General features: G+C 46.4%; 1 protein-coding gene across 3 annotated transcripts in view; it reads right to left on the minus strand.

Moving 5' to 3' along the window:
* The window catches only part of WBP1L (WW domain binding protein 1 like), an 80,004-nt gene that overhangs the window by 40,348 nt on the left and 16,852 nt on the right, over positions 1-22,804 (minus strand). The window contains exon 1 of one of the 3 annotated variants that reach the window (XM_010356183.2): positions 5,010-5,543. The exons of the other annotated variants lie outside the window; for them this stretch is intronic. Coding sequence (XP_010354485.1) covers positions 5,010-5,036 — 27 coding nt within the window. The 5' untranslated portion in view covers positions 5,037-5,543. Of the gene's footprint in view, positions 1-5,009; positions 5,544-22,804 lie in introns of those variants that run through there. 3 annotated transcript variants of the gene reach the window in all.

Genomic DNA, 22,804 nt, shown 5'->3' on the forward strand with positions numbered 1-22,804 from the left:
TACCACCCACTGGTCCTTCCACACACCTAGCACCTACAGTGCAACAACTGATACTACTGGACTGGACTGTGGGAAAGGCCACCTCCAGAAGGGTGGCCTCTTCACACCTCTGAACTGCGGCATTCTATTCTTTTCTTATGTCATTTGCCACCACCTGCAGAATGTCCTCATTACCTGTGCACTTATTCTACTTTCCCTACCTGACTGTAAATCCCTTGAGGGCAGGGATGGAGTTTATATCTCTTTGTATCCACAACATGCTTTGGGTAGAACAGGTGCACAGTACTTTTCAGATGTTGAGTGATGCTCCTAGGAAACGCATCGGCCTTACCCAATCAATACCTTCTGGATAAACATGAAATAGAAGTCATTCAAATCATGACTAAGAACATTCTGTTGCAATACTGTTCTCCGAAAATTAGTAATTCTTTTGTTAGGTAGACATAATGGAACTTCTCTTAATCAGAAAACCTATTTTCTCATCTTGTCAGACAATAAAGGGAGAGCAGCCGGGCGCGGTGGCTCACGCCTGTAATTCCAGCACTTTGGGAGGCCGAGGCGGGTGGATCACGAGGTCAGGAGATCCAGACCATCCTGGCTAACATGGTGAAACCCCGTCTCTACTAAAAATACAAAAAATCAGCCGGACGAGGTGGCGGGCGCCTGTGGTCCCATCTACTCAGGAGGCTGAGGCAGGAGAATGGTGTGAACCCGGGAGGCGGAGCTTGCAGTGAGCTGAGATTGCGCCACTACACTTCAGCCTGGGCGACAGAGCGAGACTCCATCAGGAAAGAAAGGAAAGGAAAGGAAAAAGGAAAGGAAAAAGGAAAGGAAAAAGGAAAGGAAAGGAAAGGAAAGGAAGGGAGGAAGGGAAAGAAAAGAAAAGAAAGAAAGAAAGAAGGAAGGAAAGAAAGAGAAAGAAAAAGAAAGAAAGAAAAAAAAAGAAAGAAAGAAAAAGAAAGAAAGAGAGAGAGAGAGAAAGAAAGAAAGAGAAAGAAAGAAAGAAAGAAAGAGAGAGAGAGAGAGAGAGGGAGGGAGGGAGGGAGGGAGGGAGGGATGGCATGCCCAATTTTGTGTTTATATCTAAAATTTGGTATACAGTGCCATACCCAAAAAGTTCAGCAGGTGACTATCTTCCTCTGAGCTTTGGCTCATCTAAGCACAAAAAGAGCATTTTTTTGGTCAACACTGTAGCTTCTGTGAGTTGTCTAACTGTCCCTTGCATGAAAGAACTAATACATCCTACAGTTTATCTGCCCTTACAGACACTGAAATCATGCCATGCTCATTATGAGACAGAAGGGCCCTGAGGTCTTCCTCCTTCTTGGTATCCATAAAAGACACCCATACCTGGTGAACTAAGGTCCTTATCTTGCCTCAGGCAAATTCAATGCCAGGACTCAACAGATGAATGACAGTTTCCCTTGTCATCTGCAGGAGAAAACAAAAACAACTCTCCCAACCTGATCTGTCCGGAATGCTCTTTCCCCAACTCATATGTCTGGTAAACTCTCCTACTCATCCTTCAAGAGTCAGATCAGATATCAGCTTCTCAGGAAAGCCTCCCCTAGCCTGATTCAGGTACGTGCCCCCATGCTCTGCTCTCCCAGTCCCTGGGCGTTCCTCTGTTGTAGTCTCAGCACACTGGCTTATAATTACTTCCATGCCGCCCAACTCTAGAGGACGGTCTCTCAAAGTGTGACCAACCTGGGTCAGAAACACCTGGTGAACTTCACAGAAATGCATATTCCAGGGCCCTGGCCCAGACATAAAGAATCTACATTTTTTTTTGGCCAGGCCTGGTGGCTTACGTCTATAATCCCAGCATTTTGGGAGGCTGAGGCAAGCAGACCACTTGAGGTCAGGAGTTCGAGACCAGCCTGGCCAGCCATGGTGAAACCCCATCTCTACTAAAAATACCAAAAAAATTAGCCAGGTGTGGTGGCACATGCCTGTAGTTCCAGCTACCTGGGAGGCTGAGGCAGGAGAACAGCTTGAATCGGGGAGGCAGAGGTTGCAGTGAACCAAGATCGTGCCACTGCACTCCAGCCCAGGAGACAAGAACGAGACTCAACAAGAATGATTTTTTTTTTTTTTTGAGACGGATTCTCGCTCTTGTCACCCAGGCTGGAGTGCAATGGCGGGGCCTCTCAGCTCACTGCAACTTCTGCCTTCCGGATTTAAGCGATTCTCCTGCCTCAGCCTCCCGAATAGCTGGGATTAAGGGGTAAGCAGCATCTTATCTCCTACCTAGGCAGGCTAGAAAGAAACATGCCCCAAGGAGAACAATGCATTAATCATACTCTATTCTCAGACATCAAGCCGCACAGTCTAGGTAGTGAGAAAAACCCAGGATTTGGGAAAGACTCAAGTTAAAAAACAGCAACAAAAATCTTCAATTACCCTTTCTCTAGACAACTGAGCAATGCTGGGCAAATGGCTTAACTTCTCTAAGCCTCAGCATGCACCTCTGTACAAAGAGAATAATCCTACCACATAAGACACAGGATTATGGTGAAAAAATAATCATATGGATTAAGGGGAAAAAATAAATCCAAGTACATACATATGTATGATAAAGACTAATTTCATGTGTGTGTGTGTGCATGCATTATGTGTCATTTTTTCTTAGAATTATCACCAAGTGATCTTTAGAAGGCTGGTTTCTACATGGCTGCAATAAAGAACGTAGTTACACTGTCTGACACAAAACACTAGAAATATACAAAATATGTAACCAAAACTACTCCAAGATTGCACAGGCAAGGTTTGAGTCACAGAAGCCCAGGGCAGGAAAGGCCTTCAGAGGTCTTCTAAATTCTGCCTGCCACCAGGCAACTGTTCAGACACAAGAGCTAAAGGTTCACCTGCTGTTGATCCTCTCAGATGCTCCCCACAACCACCATCCCAACCCTTCACTCTCTTTGAAGAGTTTAATCAAATGCTACCCACTGTTTCATTCTCTCACTACATGTCCAAGTAACTGGACACAAGCCCTCGCCCTCTTGCCACCTCAGTATATAAGATTAACAGTATCTTGGTAGAGTAAGAGGTGGCCTCCCAGCTGTATGTCACTGTACAATGGCAGTCACTGATTACAGATGCAAGAGCTCACTCCCCTGGCTATGGGCTCCCGCCCAGCACAACTGGCTCCTGTCAAGGTATCAGTCCCTTCGCTTCTCATTTCCTGCACCCCTGCAGTGGTGCATCCTTTGGGAATTAGTAGATCAAAATAAGAGTTATGTCTACTCTCTACCAGCCAAGGTGCAAACGTTTCACATACATTCTTTTGTGGAATCCCCGTGCAACCTCACAGATGAGGTTCAGAGCGGTTAATGGCCTGCCCAAGACCCCAGGGAAGCTGGGATATGAATGCAGGTCTTTCCAGCTCCCAGCCCACTCTTTCCACTCTGTTAGGCAGTTTTCACCCTCTCAGCCTGCTGACACAGCATGAGCCGCTTCGTCCAGCTTCATCCTATTTCCAACACTGCTCGAAATCCTCTCCAGGGCTCACTCTGCCCATAGGTTAAAAGGACAGCCTTTCTGGCCAGGCACAGTGGCTCATGCCTGTAATCCTAGCACTTCAGGAGGCCTAGGCGGCCGGATCACCTGAGGTCAGGAGTTCGAGACCAATCAGGCCAACATGGCGAAACCCCGCCTCTACTAAATATACAAAACTTAGCTGGGCATAGTGGCACATGCCTGTAATCCCAGCCACTCAGGAGGCTGAGGCGGGAGAATCGCTTGAACCCAGGAACCCAGGAGACAGAATTTGCAGTGAGCTAATGCCACTACACTCCAGCCTGGGCAACAGAGTGAACAGAGTGAGACTCCATCTCAAAAAAAAAAAAAAAAAAAAAAAAGGACAGCCTTTCTTGTGGGGCCAGAAGGGATGTTCAGAGGGGTCACCACTCTGCCCATCAGCTGTGTTAACGCAACACTCTGAAGATAACAAGAGCTGTAATGGAATGTTTGGGGCTTTTCAGAGGAGCTTCCTTTGAACAGAACTGTAGGCAACTCAAAGGAGAGTTGCCCATCTAGCACTTTTCTCAGAGTGAGGGCAACCAGTGGTCCCTAGCAGCTCCCCTCTAGAGCTTCTGCTGTGAGCTCATCTGTGGCTTTTCCTCACCCAGGAACAGGCAGCAGAGGGTGTGTGCTCCCTCCCCACCCCTTACAGCCAGCAGCTGCTGGTTACAGTTACACATTCCGATACAGACAGGCCTCTCAGACGAAGAGGGGGTGGGGGTGTCCGACTCTCAGAAGCCCTGGAACAAATAGTTGGCAACAGCTGTGTTCTCAGCAGACAGCAGTTGGTGGCTTGCTACTGTTCTCTCATTCCACACTGCTTTACCAGCTGGAATGAATGCAGTGCCCCCACTTCAAAGGGCGGCTCACCAAGCAATCAAGTCTCTGCCACAGGGGTCTGTTTGAAAAATCAGTCAGTAAGGGGCCAAAATGGGGTCAATTCTACACCCCTTCCCCTGAGGTGTCCTGGACGTCCCTCAGCCGCACAGCCCCAGGCACATGCTTGAAAGGAAGAAAGCCTTTCCTTTAGAAGAAGAACGGAGCCCTCAACCCACCCCCAGCGCAGAGTCCCTTCAGAACCAGAGGACTGTGAGGAAATCTCCACTAACTAGCCAAATCAAAATGGAGAAGGAATAAAAGGGGTTTGCAGCAAGAATCGCACTCTGCCTCTCCCCTTCCCCAGCCCCACTCTTCAGCTGTTTCTCCGTGAAGTTTCCAAAGCAGTTTTACAGTGTCTGATGGAAAATCAGAACTGGACAGCCCTAGAGAAACCTCGGGGACGTAGAGGGTTAAGAACAGGGTGGCTCTGAAAGTAAGGAGCAGCTAGCAAACAAGAAGGGAGACTGGAAAGTTCTGTGTGGGAACTGGCCTGGTCTGACCGAGAGGCATTTGCTAAAATATTCCCTCCACCCAAAGCAGTAGTACAATAAACAAGCTCCCACCCCTTCTTCCCTTCCAAACCCGATCCGTGCGGAACCAATTACCTGTCTAAGACCCAAAAGGAAAGGCATCCTGCAAGAGCATCGTCCACACTAACGTTGGAACAAAGGGCTCTTAAAAGTTAAGGTCTTGGAATGAGCATTGCCCCTGATGGGCCTGTGTGCGCGGTGGTCCTGGTTCACCAGCCTTCCTTAGCAAAGCAAAGTAAACAGAGTCCTGGGACCGAGCAGGCACACTGTCTCCTGCTCTCCTCGCTACTCCCCCCGCCTGGTTCTGGCCCACCCCCACCTTCTCGTGACATATCTCAGACGCAGCAAAGCTGAAGCTGTCTGCCAAGTGGGAAATGACATCAGTTCAGGCGCAGCAGAAAAAACTTCAGACAGCTGCGCTGGAATACTGAGGAGGATGTGCTGCAGACCCACAATGCCCAGCCCTGGACCCACCTAGAGCCAGAGCCCACCGTGGGAGGATGGTGGGGGTTGCAGATGGCAGCAGGCTGCTGCATCCCCTTGGCTCTAACTAGGCTCGGGGGTACATAAATCAAGTCTCTAAAGCTGAAAAGAGGAACACTGCTCTGAATAAGGACTGACTTTGTAGCTCCTAAAGTATTGTTTCTCCTCCCTGGGAAAGAAAATCCAGTCCAGTGTCTGTCAGTTTCACAGAAACTTTTCCACCCCCACCCCTGCCAGAGTCGGTCTCAATACATAATAGGACGTGAAGCCTGGCTGTCCCAACTTTCTCTAGGGAATGAGGCAATTTACAGTGGGGGCTTGGAGAAGCACCTTTTCCCCAGCTAAGGTAGGACACGCTACCTTGGACACTGACCTTTCAAGTCCTCGCTTCCACCGGAGAGTTTATATTTCATAAACAAACGGCACAAGTACAGGTGCCAACATCTTTCCTCACTTGTCTTATAAAAGGTACAACAAGTCCCACCGCAGCCTCCAAGTTGCCAGAAAGGCAGCTCATCTATATTTAAACCAACTCTTGGTTCGGAAAAGTTCACCGCCTTAGGTTTGTCATGTTTTCTTCACTAAGTTCAGTTCAGGGAGAAAAGAGTTCTCTAATGCAAGCTTTGCACAAGCAAGGACCCTGGGGATGGTGTCCTGCTCTGACTTTCCCTCGTCGGTGGTGTAAGCCAAATCCCTTTTGGCTACCCTCCCTGAAACAGCAGGTCACAGCAGTTCTCCCTGGGCCTGAATCCTCTACCAAAGGCAACACTCGCACAGTACAAAAGGTCCATGTTTGGGTTTGGATTTCCAGAAATGACTCGAGGAGAACAATCTTCAGGGGAGCTTTATAAATCCAAAGTTACTTTTTTTTTTTTTTTGAGATAGGGTCTCACTCTGTTACCCAGGCTGGAGTACAGTGGCGTGATGATCTTGGCTCACTGCAACCTCTGCCTTCCGGGCTCAAGCGATCCTCCCTAGCTGGTACTACAGGCACGTGCCACTATGCGCAGCTCATTTTTGTTTTTTTGTGTAGAGATGGGGTTTTGCCATGTTGCCCAGGCTGGTCTTGAACTCCTGGACTCAAGTGATCTGCCCACCTCAGCCTCCTGAAGCGCTGGGATTTTAAAAAATTACTTTTCACTAACTTCCTCGGCTACAAATTAATTACACTGTCCAGGACTCAAAGCAAGTATATTTCATCTTTCCTTTCATTTTCTGCAACAATTTTCTTTCATGATACTTATCCAAGGCCTCCATGGTAGTGGCACTGTGCTGGGCATGATCCATAGAAGTCAGAAATGATTCTTGCAAATTAGTATCTATAACCCCCAACCTACGACAATAAATTAGCAGCACATGACACGTACAGCACAGTGAGGTGCCAAAAGTACTGTTTGATCATTAGAATCCAGCCAGACACACAATGTGTTTACTGCAGGTCCCCACTGACGGTCAAGGTCACATTGACTTTCCTGATAAGAAAATGAATGTGCCAAACTGGCTGAGCCATTTCCTCGAGACTCACGAAAAGAATGGATCACAGCCTCACTGCTAGAGAAAAAGGTGGCCGATGTGCAAAAGAAGTGGCTCCTGCTGCTGCCGGTGTTTAGGGACTGGGAAGCGATTCTTCAGCACATACATATTCTCAAGATACGGTCAGTCTATCCCAGGCCTTTTTGCCACTCTCACAACCAGGTCAAATTGCCAGACAGACAAGGCTGGACATCAAGGCACAGTCGCCCAGGGAAGAGTAATGAGGCTGCTTTCAACCCCTTCCTTTCACTTTCTTGGTTCCCTGGCAACCACTGAGAACCACAAAACATACACAGTATTAACTTTGGCAATCAAACTGATGGAAAGAGCATCCTCATCACCTCATGGGCAATGTAATCTGCACTGATCTAACAAGACAGACTGGCATCTGCAATTCTCCAGAAAGAGTGCCATGGCATAAGTGTACCATTCATTCACTCACTCCACGCTCACTGAATACCTACAGTGTGCCAGGCATTGTTTCAGGCACTGGGGATGCCACTATGACCAAAACACACAAGAAACCTTGCTCTAATGGGCTATGAAGTGTTCCATATTTTTCTTCCTTCCGTTTTTGTTTATTTTAAGAGATAAGGTTTTGTTCTGTCACCCTAGGCTCAAGTGATCATCCTGCCTCACCCTCTTGAAAAGCTGGGACTACAGGCACACACCACCACATTCAGCTAATATATTTTTATTTTTATTTTTTGTAGAGACAGGGTCTCACTATGTTGTCCAGGCTTGAACTCTTGTCCTCAAGTGATCCTCCTGCCTTAGCCTTTCAAAGTGTTGAGATTACAGGCATGAGCCACTAAGCTTGGCCCCATAATTCTAAATAATATTCATCAGTGATGATCTCAGAAGAAGTGGAATTGTGACAAAATTACTAGAAATCCAAAAAAAAAATTGTAAAAATACAACCTAAATGATCAAAATTGCATTATAGACTTCCTGATTTCCTAATGAATCATCCTTTTATGATGCTACCCAAGACAGTGTTTCTAATCAGCATTTGTCTATTTTTATCTTCTCACAGATTATAAATTCCTGTGTGCAAGGCAGCATTTAACCCAAGGCATTACACCTAGTACAATATATTCTAAAAAAGTGACTGCTGACAACAGCTTCTTTCTTACTAATCAACTTCTTGCCTACAGCCCCTCACTAACATTCACTAAGCACTGAGATCTGAGGGGTGAGGAGAAAAAGAGGTTGAGTTGGCAAATTCAGGCATTCCCAGGAAAGTGAGTTCACTTTCTGCCATGTTATACAAATATTACTACAACCTAGTGACAAAGTAGTCAGCTTTGCCATTTGAAAAGCAAGATGATCATTTCTGCTAGCCTGAAAAAATGGGTTCTTCTATGTACGTGATCCAGTCTCATACATGATGAGCCAAAGGTAGGGTAAATCCTTCTTCGAATGACTTTAGTCATCCGCCTGCCAATGCAGAATTAAATTCAATGTTGAATTCACCAACTTAAAAAAAAAAAAAAAGGAAGTCATACTAAATTAGAATTAAGCAGGATTATGTTGTCAAAATGTTGCAGGTTGGCTCGGCACCGTGGCACACGCCTGTAATCCTAGTACTTTGGGAGGCTGAGATGAGCAGATTGCTTGAGCCCAGGAGTTCAAAACCAGCTTGGGCAACATGGCAAAACCCCATCTCTACAAAAAATACAAAAATTAGCAGGGCATGGTGGCACATGCCTGTTGTCTCAGCTACTTGGGAGGCTGAGGTGGGAGGGGCATTTGAGTGCAGGAGGGAGAGGTTGCAGTGAGCCAAGATCGCACCACTGCACTTTAGCCTGAGCGACAGAATGAGACTCGGTCTCAAAAAAAAAAAAAAAAAGGGGGGCCGGGCACAGTGACTCATGCTTGTAATCCTAGCACTTTGGGAGGCCGAGGCAGGCAGATCACGAGGTCTGGAGATCAAGACCAGCCTGACCGACATGGGGAAACCCCATCTCTACTAAAAATAGTGACACACACCTGTAGTCCCAGTACTAGGGAGGCTGAGGCAGGAGAATCACTTGAACCTGGGAGATGGAGGCTGCAGTGAGCTGAGATCATGCCACTGCACTCCAGCCTGGGTGACAGGGCAAGACTGTCTCAAATTAAAAAAAAAAAAAACGGCCGGGCACGGTGGCTCACGCTTGTAATCCCAGCACTTTGGGAGGCCGAGGCGGGCAGATCATGAGGTCTGGAGATCAAGACCATCCTGGTTAATATGGTGAAACCCCTTCTCTACTAAAATACAAAAAATTAGCTGGGCGTGGTGGCAGGCACCTGTAGTCCCAGCTACTCAGGAGGCTGAGGATGAGGCTGAGGCAGGAGAATGGCATGAACCCAGGAGTCAGAGCTTGCAGTGAGCTGAGATTGTGCCACTGCACTGCAGCCTGGGTGACAAAGCGAGACTTCGTCTCAAAAAAAAAAAAGTTGCAGGTTAACAACTACTTACGGCCCCAAGCAGCATCTGAGATATCCTTCTACTGAGGCAGTTTCCTCCTCCGCAGTTCAGAGAATCCCCAGAGATAGTACTGCTGAAAATATTACCCTCTGGGGCTGGGCGCGGTGACTCAAGCCTGTAATCCCAGAACTTTGGGAGGCCGAGATGGGAGGATCACGAGGTCAGGAGATCGAGACCATCCTGGCTAACACTGTGAAACTCCGTCTCTACTAAAAAATACAAAAAATTAGCCAGGCAAGGTGGCGGTGCCTGTAGTCCCAGCTACTCGGGAGGCTGAGGCAGGAGAATGGCGTAAACCCGGGAGGCGGAGCTTGCAGTGAGCTGAGATCCGGCCACTGCACTCCAGCCCGGGCGACAGAGTGAGACTCCATCTCAAAAAAAAAAAAAAAAAAAAAAATTATCCTTTGGATTCCGTCGAGGGTGGTGGCACGATCTTGGCTCACTGCAACCTCTGCCTCCCAGGTTCAAGTGATCCCCCTGCCTCAAACTCCCAAGTAGCTAGGACTACAGGCGTATGTCACCACTCCCAGCTAACTTTCATCTTTTTAGTAGAAATGGGGTTTCACCATGTTGGCCAGGCTGGTCTGAAACTCCTGACCTCAAGTGATCCATCCACCTCAGCCTCCCAAAGTGCTGGGATTACAGGCATGAGCCACCATGCCTGGCCTCAGATTAACTTTTTAAATTTTTATTTAAATTATTTTTTGTTGATACATAGATGAGGGCTTCCTATGTTGCCCAGGCTGGTCTCAAACGCTTGGCCCCCACTCCTTATGAGCCAGGACAACAGGACTGCGCCACTGAGCCTCCCTAAAATTTTATTTTAAATAGGAAGTCTCGCTCTGTTGCCCAAGCTGGTCTCGAATTCCTGGCCTCAAGCAATCCTCCCACCTCAGCATCCTCAAATGCTGACATCACAGGCATGAAACACTGTGCCCTACCGGATTAATTTAAGACATACTGTAACAATATATATGCTCACAGCTACCTGCATTCATTCTTTTACTGTAGTAAATTTGTTTAAGTATGTTTTGGCAGCATTTCTGTAGGCAGCCTTTATATGTATAATCTTTAAATTCTGGGGTGGGGTAGGGGAGAGATAATCATTTGTTCAGCCCTGACCATGAGCCAGACTCCATGCTAAAAACTCTATTTAACCAACATCTCAAAGCCACAACAACCCTATGATGTGGCTATTACTATCCCTATTACTCAGCTGCAGAAATGGAGGCATATGGGGTTTATGTAACTTGCCCAAGGTCACACAGCCGGCTGTGAGACAGCAAGGATCTGAGTGAAGACTCTGGCTCCATAGGCTCTTTCCTTTATGATCACGCAGGCATCAGATATTAGAATATCAGAAGTTACAAACAAGGAAAAAAAAAAACAGCAAAAATCAGAACTGAGGGTCAGGAGAATGTTAAGCAGACAGGCAGGTCCCTGGTCAGCGCTCTGGAACCCTGTTTATGAGACTGCCATGCATACCGTATATGATGGTGGCATTCTGGAGTGTGAAATCAGGGTCCTAGGGTCCCTCTGACCCACTTTGGAGAGCAAGGTTCTATGAGGTCAATGACTGGGAAAGCCCTAAAGTTCTCATCTGTTCCCAATGCACAACAGATCCACACACAAGGAATAGGCTGGAGACCTTCCCAGGTCATGGCTCTTGGGAACCTGGTGAGCTGCTCCCACACCCATGTCATCTGGTCAACCGAGGGTGATGGCAACTAGGGCTGAAGGTCTAGGGGTATCTTATTTCATAATCAAGGGATCTGAAGAAAGAGAGTTTGTCAGAACAGGACAGTAACTGCCAGGCTTCTAGGTAGGAGATAATCTCCAGGCGGAAGGCCATTTTGTTTCCAGGAGCTTTGAGCAGAGGCTGCTGGGCAGACACAGAATGTCTAAGATAAGAGATCTTTCTTATCTTTCTCTGGTTTGGGCACGCACCCATTTAAATGCCTTAGAGTTCTGACTCAAGAAAGGAGAGAATAAATACTAACTTAAACTTCAAACCAACATGAGTGTCACAATAAAAGTTAAACTGAGACATCTTCGTGTCATGGGTGTGAGGCTGGGCATTAACAAAAGGATCCTGAAGTAATTATTTTGGGGAATGCAAGGGGATAAATCCCAAACCCAGAGCTCTGCCAAGCAGAAACACTAAAGGTTGCTTAACTGCTAGAAACCAAGAACACTAGCTTTATCTATGTCCTGGGGCTGGACAAAGGCAGGCATGTAGCAGGCCTGCCCAGGCAAGAAAACACACACCTCTCCTGCTTCTGGGCAGGACAAGGCTCTGTTCTACAAGTCACAGAGCTTATCTCTTCCACAAGGTATCCGTAAAAACCCATAAGTGCTATCCTACTACTGAGTCTTTCAGGAAAGAGAGCTGGGTAAATGGTTCTTAACTGCAGTATGTAATCCTCTACTAAACATCAAATCACGTATTTCAGAGAGGGAAGATTCCAACAGATGGTGACATCTCATATTTTACAGTGACGTTAGGTAATTTGTTCAAGGACACACACCTAATAGGCAGTGGAGCCAGAATCTCAACTAGGTCTGTATGACTCCAAAAGGGCTCCGACGGCTGGGTGCGGTGGCTCACGCCTGTAATCCCAGCACTTTGGGAGGACGAGGCGGGCGGATCACAAGGTCAGGAAATCCAGACCATCCTGGTTAACATGGTGAAACGCTGTCTCTAATAAAAAATACAAAAAATCAGCCGGGCGTGGTGGCAGGCGTCTGTAGTCCCAGCTACTCGGGAGGCTGAGGCAGGAGAATGGCGTGAACCCGGGAGGCAGAGCTTGCAGTGAACTGAGATCACGCCACTGCATTCCAGCATGGGCGACAGAGCAACACCCCGTCTCAAAAAAAAAAAAAAAAAGGCTTGGACACACATGGAGATAGGATTTTGATATTGTCACTTCCCCCCTACTTGTGACCTGATATTTACAGTTGCATCCAGTCCACCCAGGATGTGCTGTGGGGATAACAAAGATGTACTATTGGATGAATCAGTCTCGCCCTGGAGGATTTATTTAGTTAGCTACATAGAAACAAACATATGCACTCTATGATAAACATGGTGAGGTGGGGGACAAACACAGCAACATAAGAAGAGCTCAAAGAGATGCTGGATGATCCTCTGAGCTTCCAGTAAAAAAAGAAAAAGAAAAAAGAAAACAAAGAAGGGATTCTGTTGAGGGACAGAATGGCCAAAGAAGGTTTTTGTATTCAAAGAAAATTTTATCAAGAGCTGGACACAGTGGTTCCCCAACACTTTAGGAGGCTGACGTGGGACGATCACTTGAGGCCAAGAGTTCAAGACCAGCCTGAGCAACATAGTGAGACCCCGTTTCTACCAAAAGTTAAGAAATTAGCCAGGCATGGTGGCGCATGCCTTGTAGGTTCAGCTACTCAGGAGGCTGAGGCAGGAGGATCACTTGAGCCCAAGAGGTTGAGGCTGTAGTGAGCTGTGATTGTACCACTGCATCCTAGCCTGGGAATCAGAGTGAGACCTTGTCTCTTAAAAAACAAACCAATGCCAGGTACGATGGCTCAAGCACTTTGGGAGGCCAAGGTGGGTGGAACATCTGAGGTCAGGAGTTCAAGACCAGCCTGGCAAACATGGCAAACCCAGTCTCTACTAAAAATTCAAAAATTAGATAGGCATGGTGGCGCATGCCTATAATCTCAGGTACTTGGGAGGCTGAGGCAGGAGAATGAATCGCTTGAACCCAGGAGCCGGAGGTTGCAGTGAGCCAAGATCATGCCAATGCATGTCAGCCTGGACAACAGGCAAGAATTTGTCTTAAAAAACAAAAACAAAAACAAACTAAAACACCCCAAAGAGATGGATACTAAAATAATAGGTAGGGTTTTGGTGAATAAAATGAGTATACTATGCAGAGCAGATCATGAATAAAAGCATGGAAACAAGGATGCATGGGGCATACGTCCAAAGGCAGAAAAAGATGACACAAAGATTAGTTGGAGGTAGAATGTCAAGGCCCTACACAAGTACACATCTAATGAGTACCTTTGACCAGCACATTTTTTCTTTCTGATGATTACAGTAGCAGCATGAATATCAAATATAGGAATTTCTATTTTAGTGGAGTATTTTAGACCCTCGTTTTGCTTGTCTGATATTTACTAGTAAAATATGGTAAATCTGGGATTTGATTTCGTTTTATTGCAGAGATTGGAGAAGGTGGAAGAAAGACACAGATGAGAACTTTAGGGTTTTCCCAGTCATTGACCTCAATCTCACAGAATCCTGCTCTCTAAAGTGGGCCAGAAAGAGTCCTAGGTTCCTGACTCCACCCCATGTCATTGGAGCAGCCTCAGCCTTTTATTTATTTTTTTGAGAGACAGGGTCTCATTATGTTACCCAGGCTGGGGTGCAGTGGCTATTTACAGGGGCCATTATAATATACTGCAGCCTCAAAATCCTGGGCTCAAGTGAACCTCCCACCTCAGTCTCCTGAGTAACTGGGACCACAGGCTCATGCCACTGCACCCAGCTTTAAATGGAGAGAAATAAAAGTAGCAGAAGCTGAAACTGGTGTGCAACAGCTTCCTAAGGTTTCTGCCTCTTGCCTCCCTGCCCCCCAAACAAGAAAATCATTTTGTTGTTGACAATCACTGCAGAAATATTTATTACTTTTGTAGGCTGCACAACCATTCGCTGCTATTTCCAGAATGTGCCGGGGTCTCTGAAACTCACCACTGTCAGTGGGCCATCAACAATAGTTAATGGGCTCTCACTGGATCTGCAACTTGAGCTTCATCAAGTACAAAGCAGCCTTGTTTGTTTTCATACCAAAATGCTAGGTTCCTGTTTTTCCTACCCTGGAAACAGTTTAACCCCAGCCATACTGGCAAGTAGCCAAGAATTACATGAAAATCAGCAGGCTACAGTTCATAGCCGTCTCCAGATACATTTCATGCCTCCTCACAAATTGCTCTCCAAACCGAAGATTAGAATAAGAACAAAAGGAGGGACGTAGAACTACATGAAACACACTCAGATGTAATTTGTTTTTTGCTTTTTTTTTTTTTTTTTTTTTTTTGAGACAGAGTCTCGCTCTGTTGCTCAAGCTGAAATGCAGAGGCGCAATCTCGGCTCACTGCAACCTCTGCCTCCTGGGTTCAAGTAATTCTCCTGCCTCAGCCTCCCAAGTAGCTGGGACTACAGGCTTGTGCCACCATGCCCAGCTAATTTTTGTATTTTCAATAGAGACATGGTTTTACCACGTTGGCCAGGCTTGCTCTTTGTTTTTGAGACAGGATCTCACTCTGTCACCCAAGCTGGAGTGCAGTGGTGCGATCATGGCTCACTGTAGCCTCTGACCTCGCAGACACAAGCAATCCTCCCACCTCAGCCTCCCAAGTAGCTGAGACTACAGGCATTTACCACAATGCCTGACTAGTTTTTGTTTTGTTTTGTTTTTTGTTTTTGTTTTTTTTTTTTTTGAGACAGAGTTTTGCTCTTGTTGCCCAGGCTGGAGTGCAATGGCGTGATCTTGGCTCACCGCAACCTCTGCCTCCCAGGTTCAAGCGATTCTCCTACCTCAGCTTCCCGAGTAGCTGAGATTACAGGCATGCGCTACCACGCCCAGCTAATTTTTGTATTTTTAGTAGAGATGGGGTTTTTCCATGTTGGTCAGGCTGATCTCAAACTCCCGACCTCAGGTGATCTGCCTGCCTCAGCCTCCCAAAGTGCTGGGATTACAGATGTGAGCCACCACACCTGACCCTGGCTAATTTTTTAAAATTTTTATAGAGGCAGGGTCTTCCTACGTTGCCAAAGCTGGTCTCGAACTCCTAGGTTCAAGTGATCCTCCCACCTCGGCCAGATGTAATTTGGAAAGAGAATCCATTAGGAAAATTAGGCTTCCAGGTCTCCACCAATCTGATTTCATCTTTCATTGTTATTTAAACTTTGGGTGAGAGAGAGACATGGTCTACATTAAGTGGGAATGTGGGTACAATGGTGGCTGACCCAAGAAAAAGGCTAACAGCAAGGTCATTTTATGACAGGCAGCTCAACTCTCTGAGTCCTTAGAAGCAGTTCTGGGTGCTCTAGGCATTCTCACTGTCCAGAAAGAAATCATCCTGGTTGTGCTTTTACAGGAAAATCCACTCACTTCTTGTATGTGACTCATAAACTCAACAAAGCCATTTCACACTTTATGTTTTAGTTATTTCTTCTCAGCCCTACCTTTTCCTCTAAAGTAAGCAACTTAGGGGTAAGATGTGAAACATTCACTTCCATATCCCTCACGGTACCAAGCACAATGCCTTACACAAAGCAGGCCCTCAAGAAAAGATTGTTACACGAATGAAGAGATAAAGACGTGACTAAAGAGAGGATCCTGGCTGGGTGTGGTGGCACATGCCTGTAATGCCAGCACTTTGGGAGGCCAAGGAGGGTGGATCACTTGAGCCCAGGAGTTCGAGAACAGTCTGGCAACATGGCAAAACACCATCTCCACAAAAAAATACAAAAATTAGCCGGGTGTGGTGCTACATGACTGCAGTCCCAGTTGCTGGGGAGGGTGAGGTAGCAGGATCAATTGAGTGTCCAGGGAGGTTGAGGCTGCAGTGAGCTGTGGTCACACCACTGCACTCCAGCCTGAGTGACAGAGCAAGATCCTGTCTGGAAAAAAAAAGGATCATAAAAATGAAGTTAAAATATAGCTGAATCCCTAAACATTAGTATTGGTAACACCTGCCTGGTCACAGAAACCTGACAAACAGCTAAGAGGTCAGGAGAGCACCTGCATGTTCTCCAAGCTCATGAAGTCTGATGTGGCAAAGCCTCTGTGTATCTCATTATCTGTACGTTTCTCATTTCTAAGCTGAGGAATCTAAAGCACTTCAATCATCTCAAAAGCAAAATTCCCTTTCTCAAAGCAGAGCTGGGCCATGGTCTAACTCCCTAGCAATCGTTTTTGGATTTGGAGAAATAGAAGGAAGCTGCTCCTGGTTTTGTCTCTAGGTCACGAGACACCTCCATTAGCAACACCTGGAAGTTGTCTCTCTTGCATAAAGGATTGTGAAACTTAATAAGGTCTAGCTGGAAGCACAGCTCATGGCATTGTGCCTTCCCTTATTTCCTGGATCTTACATAAATCAAATATTATGTCCTCCTTCCTTAGGCTATTTGGTAACCAAATCTACTCCAGGTCTAAGATTTCATGGTTAAAAACACCAGAAGAAAACATTAGGACAATTTATCCCTCCAATAAGTTGTAGAGGGTGGGGAAGCTCCTGGAACAAATATGCCCACACCTCAAGTAAAATAATGACTAAAGGTGGTGAAACCAGAGAGGGCATCATACCAGATGCAAGGGACGCTGAGCCCTTTGTCATATAACGCCCACCCACAGCCAGGCCTGAAACCCTGCACTTCCAGGCCACAGAGAGTGAGGTGACACAGGATGACAGCAGTAAGTAAACCTACTTCAAAAACACCTTCATCCAGAGTCTAAATCATGAGGAAAGCACTAGACCAAAGCAGAAGAAATGGTCAGACATGCCTAAAGCTTAGGGGGAAAGTACCTCTGAGAAAGCATCCATGCCCCATCACAGCACAGCCATTGGCCCTCCCAGAAACACTAATATTGTTCTTCTCCTTTGAGAGACTCAAGAAACAAAGCTTTTCCAAGGCCTTGCACTGTGCTCAAAATTACAGAAAAGGTGGAGCTCGCCAGTGAGAGGCACGATAAGTCATCCTCCTCCTTCTTGCAGAGAACTCAGCAAACTTCAAGGAAATACAGAGAAGGCCAGGCGTGGTGGCTCACACCTGTAATCTCAGCATCTTGGGAGGCCGAGGCAGGTGGATCACCTGAGGTTAGGAGTTTGCGACTGGCCTCGCCAACATGGTGAAACCATGTCTTTACCAAAGATACAAAAATTAGCCGGGCGTGGTGGTATGCACCTACAGTCCCAGCTACCTGGGAGGCTGAGGCACAAGAATTGCTGGAACCCAGGAGGTGGAGGTTACAGTGAGTCAAGATTGTGCCACTACACTCCAGCCTGGATGACAGAGTGAGACTGTCTCAAAAAAAAAAAAAGGAAAATAAAATACAGAGAAACAATTCAATAAAATCAGAATTCAAGGTTGATAAACAACCTGCCCATCCATTTTAGCTGCTCCTTCTATCAGCTGGTAATACAGCTGGTAACAGGATATTGCTATCCCTGCTTCCCAGATGTATATACTGGAGGTCTGAAAATGTAAAGTGACCTTGGATTAGACTAAGGGTTTTAACTGAAGGGACAGAGGTCTTCCCATGGGACTCCAGTGAAGGATGCCCAGGGGGAGACTTTCCTTTAAACTAAATTGTTCCAGGTCTCTGGCATTCCAGACCTGGCCATGCTAGCACCTAGTCTCATGACTCTGGGCTAATTACTTAACTGCTCTGAGCCTTCCTTACTTCTATCAGCATTGTACAGAGACCCCTCCCAGGCCAGCCATTTCTGTGGTAAGAGGCCCATGTAATCAAAGTCTACCATCTCGTTTGTAGAATCACAATGTATAAGCTTACAGTTAAGCCTCAGAACAGTCACACAGGAGTCTGCTCAACCCCAAATCTCCTACATTTTGAGTAGCACAGGCTCTCTAACTGAACATCTGTTCACAGTATCCTTATCTCTCCAGTGTCTTTCAGTCTCCAAATTCTTTTTTTTTTTTTTTTTGAGACAAAGTTTCACTCTGTCACCCAGGCTAGAGTGCAGTGATGCGATCTCAGCTCACTGCAGCCTCTGCATCCCGGTCTCAAGTGATCCTCCCACCTCAGCTTCCCAAGTAGCTGGGACAACAGGCATGAGCCACACTACCCAGCTAATTTTTGTATTTTTGTAGAGACAGGGTTTGACCACCTTGCCTAGGCTGGTCTCAAACTCCTGGCCTCAAGTGATCCTTCCATCTTGGCCACCCAAAGTACTGGGATTACATGCATGAGCCACTGCACCCAGCCTCAGTCTCTAAATTCTACGTTCCATTTCTCCCTCAGCAGCGTTGCTCACCTGCCCTGAAACCCCCAGTACTGTACTGTAAGGGCAGGCATAGTCAGCCAAACACAGGATAGGGACCCACAGCTTGCACTCCCAAAAAGCTGGAAGAAGAGAAGATACGCTGGCAGGGTCTCTTTATTTTTCCATGTTTCTCTGAACATTTATGCAATCTCAGATAAGAGGATTTTCCCCAAAATTCTCTCTTCACTAGAAATTGAGGGCAAAAGTCATAAGTTAATCTTTAACTTTATACACTAAGCAAAGGTTGGAAATAGATGTGTGTGTCAAAGAAAATGAAAGACCAAGTTTTGCAGGGTGGAAAAAAGGTTATCATTAAAACACCACTACTAGACCTGGTCAAGTAACACTGAGAATGCTGGGATTGAAAGAGCACTTTTGATTCTCATGGGATTGAGGGTACTGTTGGGAGTAACATTTTTTCAAGTAGAGGAACGTACTGAGGGCTAATTAAGAAAACCGAAGAACTGTCATAATTAGCTGAATTTTGTAATAATATTTTTTTTTTTTGGAGGCGGAGTCTCGCTCTGTCACCCAGACTGGAGTGCAGTGGCCAGATCTCAGCTCACTGCAAGCTCCGCCTCCCGGGTTTACACCATTCTCCTGCCTCAGCCTCCCGAGTAGCTGGGACTACAGGTGCCCGCCACCTCGCCCGGCTAGTTTTTGTATTTTTAGTAGAGACGGGGTTTCACCGTGTTAGCCAGGATAGTCTCGATCTCCTGACCTCGTGATCCGCCCGTCTCGGCCTCCCAAAGTGCTGGGATTACAGGCTTGAGCCACCGGGCCCGGCCAATATTTTTATTCTTAGATCTTTTTTAAATTCTCAAGTGCAAGATCCTATCCTACAACATTAAGGAATTATTGTCAAGTTTTCTGGGGATGCTATGGGATGACATTAATGTTGAGAAACATTGTTATCTTTTAGAGATTCATTTTTTATGTATTTTTACTTCTTCATTTTTTGAGACAGGGTCACCCTGGCTGGAGTGGTGCAATCTCTAAAAGATGGCCAGCTGTAGTGGCTCCTGTCTGTAATCCGAGCACTTTGGGAAGCTGAGGTGGGAAGAATGCTTGAGGCCATGGGTTCTCGACCAACATAAGCAACATAGGAAGACCCCGCCTCTACAAAAAAAAAAAGTTTTAAAAATTAGCTAGATGTGGAGGCACACACTTGTAGTCCCAGCTACTGGAGAGGTTAAGGTAGGGGGACTGCTTGAGCTCAGGAGGTCAAGGCTGCAGTGAGCTGTGATCACGCCACTGCACTCCAGCCTGGGCAACAGCAAGACACCGTTCCTAAAAAATTAAACATTAAAGGTGGGTGTAGTGGCTCACACCTATAATCCCAGCACTTTGGGAAGCCGAGGTGGGTGGATCACCTGAGGTCAGGAATTCGAGACCAGGCTGGCCAACATGGTGAAACCCCATCTCTACTAAAAATACAAAAAATTAGGCCGAGGCGGGCAGATCACAAGATCAGGAGATCAAGACCATCCTGGCTAACACAGTGAAACCCTGTCTCTACTAAAAACACAAAAAATTAGCCAGGCACGGTGGTAGGTGCCTATAACCCCAGCTACTCGGGAGGCTGAGGCAGGAGACTCACTTGAACCCGGGAGGTGGAGACTGCAATGAGCCAAGATTGTGCCATTGCACTCCAGCCTGGGCAACAAGAGTGAAACTCCATCTCAAAAAAAGAAAAAATTAAACATAAAAAAAGTTAAGGCTGGGCTTAGTGGCTCACGCCTGTAATCCCAGCACTTTGGGAGGCCAAGGCAGGCAGATCACCTGAGGTCACGAGTTCCAGACCAGCCTGGCCAACATAGGAAAACCCCATCTCTACTAAAAATTCAAAAATTAGCCTGGCATGATGGTAGGTGCCTGTAATCCCAGCTATTTGAGAGGCTGAGGCAGGAGAATCACTGGAATCCAGGAGGTGGAGGCTGCAGTGAGCCAAGATCGCATCACTGCACTCCAACCTGGGCAACAGAGTGAGACTCCATCTCAAAAAAAAAAAAAAAAACCCAGTCTGGCCAACATGGTGAAACCCTATCTCTACCAAAAAATACAAAAAAATAAAATAAAATAAAATAAAATTAGCCGGGTGTGGTGTCACATGCCTGTATTCCCAGCTAATGAGGAGGCTGAGGAAGGAGAATCACTTGAACTCAGGAGGCGGAGGTTGCAGTGAGCCAAGATCGTGCCACTGCACTCTGGCCCAGACAACAGAGTGAGACTCCACCTCAAAAAAAAAAAAAAAAAAAAAAAAAAAATTGAGGGCAAATCAGAATGGGAGAAAACATTTGCAATTTATATATTGGATAAAGGTTTCATATAGATTTCCTAACTGTGTTACTGTTCAGAAGCTGAACTGTAAGCATACGCACTAAGACTCCCCAAACGAGAGGGGAGACTTCTCTGACCACATAGGTCTCTTATCAAGGAATGGCTGGCCTCAGAGCAGTCTCTGGGCAATGCTGATAGAAATAAGGAAGGCTCAGCTAGGCGGTGGCTCACGCCTGTAATCCCAGCACTTTGGGAGACTGAGGCGGGTGATCACCTGAGGTCAGGAGTTCGAGACTAGCCTGACCAACATAGAGAAACCCCGTCTCTACTAAAAATACAAAAATCAGCTGGGCGTGGTGGCACATGCCTGTAATCCCAGCTACTCGGGAGGCTGAGGCAGGAGAATCGCTTGAACCTGGGAGGCGGAGGCTGCGGTGAGCCAAGATCGTGCCATTGCACTCCAGCCTGGGCAACAAGAGCAAAACTCCATCTCAAAAAAAAAAGAAAGAAAGAGAAAGAAAGAGAGAAAGAGAAAGAAAGGAAGGAAGGAAGGAAGGAAGGAAGGAAGGAGGGAAGGAGGGAGGGAGGGAGGGAGGGAAGAAAGAGAAAGGAAGGAAGGAAGGAAGGAAGGAAGGAAGGAAGGAAGGAAGGAAGGAAGGAAGGAAGGAAGGAAGGAAGGAAAGAAAGGCTCAGAGAGGTTAAGTGGCCCAGGGTCACAAGACTAGGCAGGAACATAGCCAAGTCTGGAAATACTGGAGCCCTGACAGAGCCCAGTTTAAAAGAAAACCTCACCCTGGGCATCACTCACTGGGAAGACCTCTGGCCCCTGAGTCAGATAAGAGTAAATGAGCAAAGGATTGAATAGACATTTCTCCAAGGACGATACACAAATGGCCAATAAGAACAGGAAAAAAATTCGACATTACTAGTCATTAGGGAAATGCAAATCAAAATCACAATGAGAAACTACTTCACACCCACTAGCATGGCTATAATTAAAAAGACAGACAATAACAAGTGTTGGAGAAACTGGAACTCTCATACATTGCTGTTGGGGGTATAAAATGGTGCAGCTGCTTCAGAGAAGTCTGGCAGTCTCTCAAAAAGTTAAACATAGCATTACCAAATAACCCAGCAATTCCACTCCTAGGTATACACCCAAGATAATTAAAAACAAGTCCACATAAAAACCTGTACATCAAGCCAGGCAGAGTGGCGTATGCCTGTAGTTGCAGCTACTCAGGAGGCTGAGGCAGGAGGATTCACTTGAGCCCAGGAGTTCAAGGCTGCAGTGAGCTATGATCTTGCCTGTGAATAGCTTACTCCCCAGTCTGGGCAATATAGTAAGACCCCCATCTCTAAAACCAAAAAAAAACGTGTACACCGACGTTCACAGCAGCATTATTCATAATAGTTCCAAAGTGGAAACAGCTCAAATGTTCATCAACTGATGAATAAATAAAATGGAGTCTATCTATAAAATGGAGTATTAATTTGTAGGCGAAAGAGTACCTAGGTGCCAAGGCAAGAGACTGAAGGCACAAACTGTTTCAGTATAATAAAGAAAATAGTTACAGCTGGGTGCGGTTGTGCAAGCCTGTAATCCCAGCACTTTGGGAGGCGAAGACGGGCGGATCACGAGGTCAGGAGATCGAGACCATCCTGGTTAACACGGTGAAACCCCGTCTCTACTAAAAAAAAAAAATACAAACAAACTAGCCGGGCGAGGTGGTGGGCGCCTGTAGTCCCAGCTACTCAGGAGGCTGAGGCAGGAGAATGGCATAAACCCGGGAGGTGGAGCTTGCAGTGAGCTGAGGTCCGGCCACTGCACCCCAGCCTGGGCGACAGAGCGACACTCCATCTCAAAAAAAAAAAAAGAAAATAGTTAGAATAAGAATAGTCATAATATAAATTAGATATAGAGATGATCATGGAGAATTATCAATCATTATTATAAACATTATTAATCATTAGCTTTTTTTTTTTTTTTTTTTTGAGGCGGAGTCTCGCTCTGTCGCCCGGACTGGAGTGCAGTGGCCAGATCTCAGCTCAC

This window comes from Rhinopithecus roxellana, chromosome 11, assembly GCF_007565055.1.
Source record: "Rhinopithecus roxellana isolate Shanxi Qingling chromosome 11, ASM756505v1, whole genome shotgun sequence".
NCBI lineage: Eukaryota > Metazoa > Chordata > Mammalia > Primates > Cercopithecidae > Rhinopithecus > Rhinopithecus roxellana.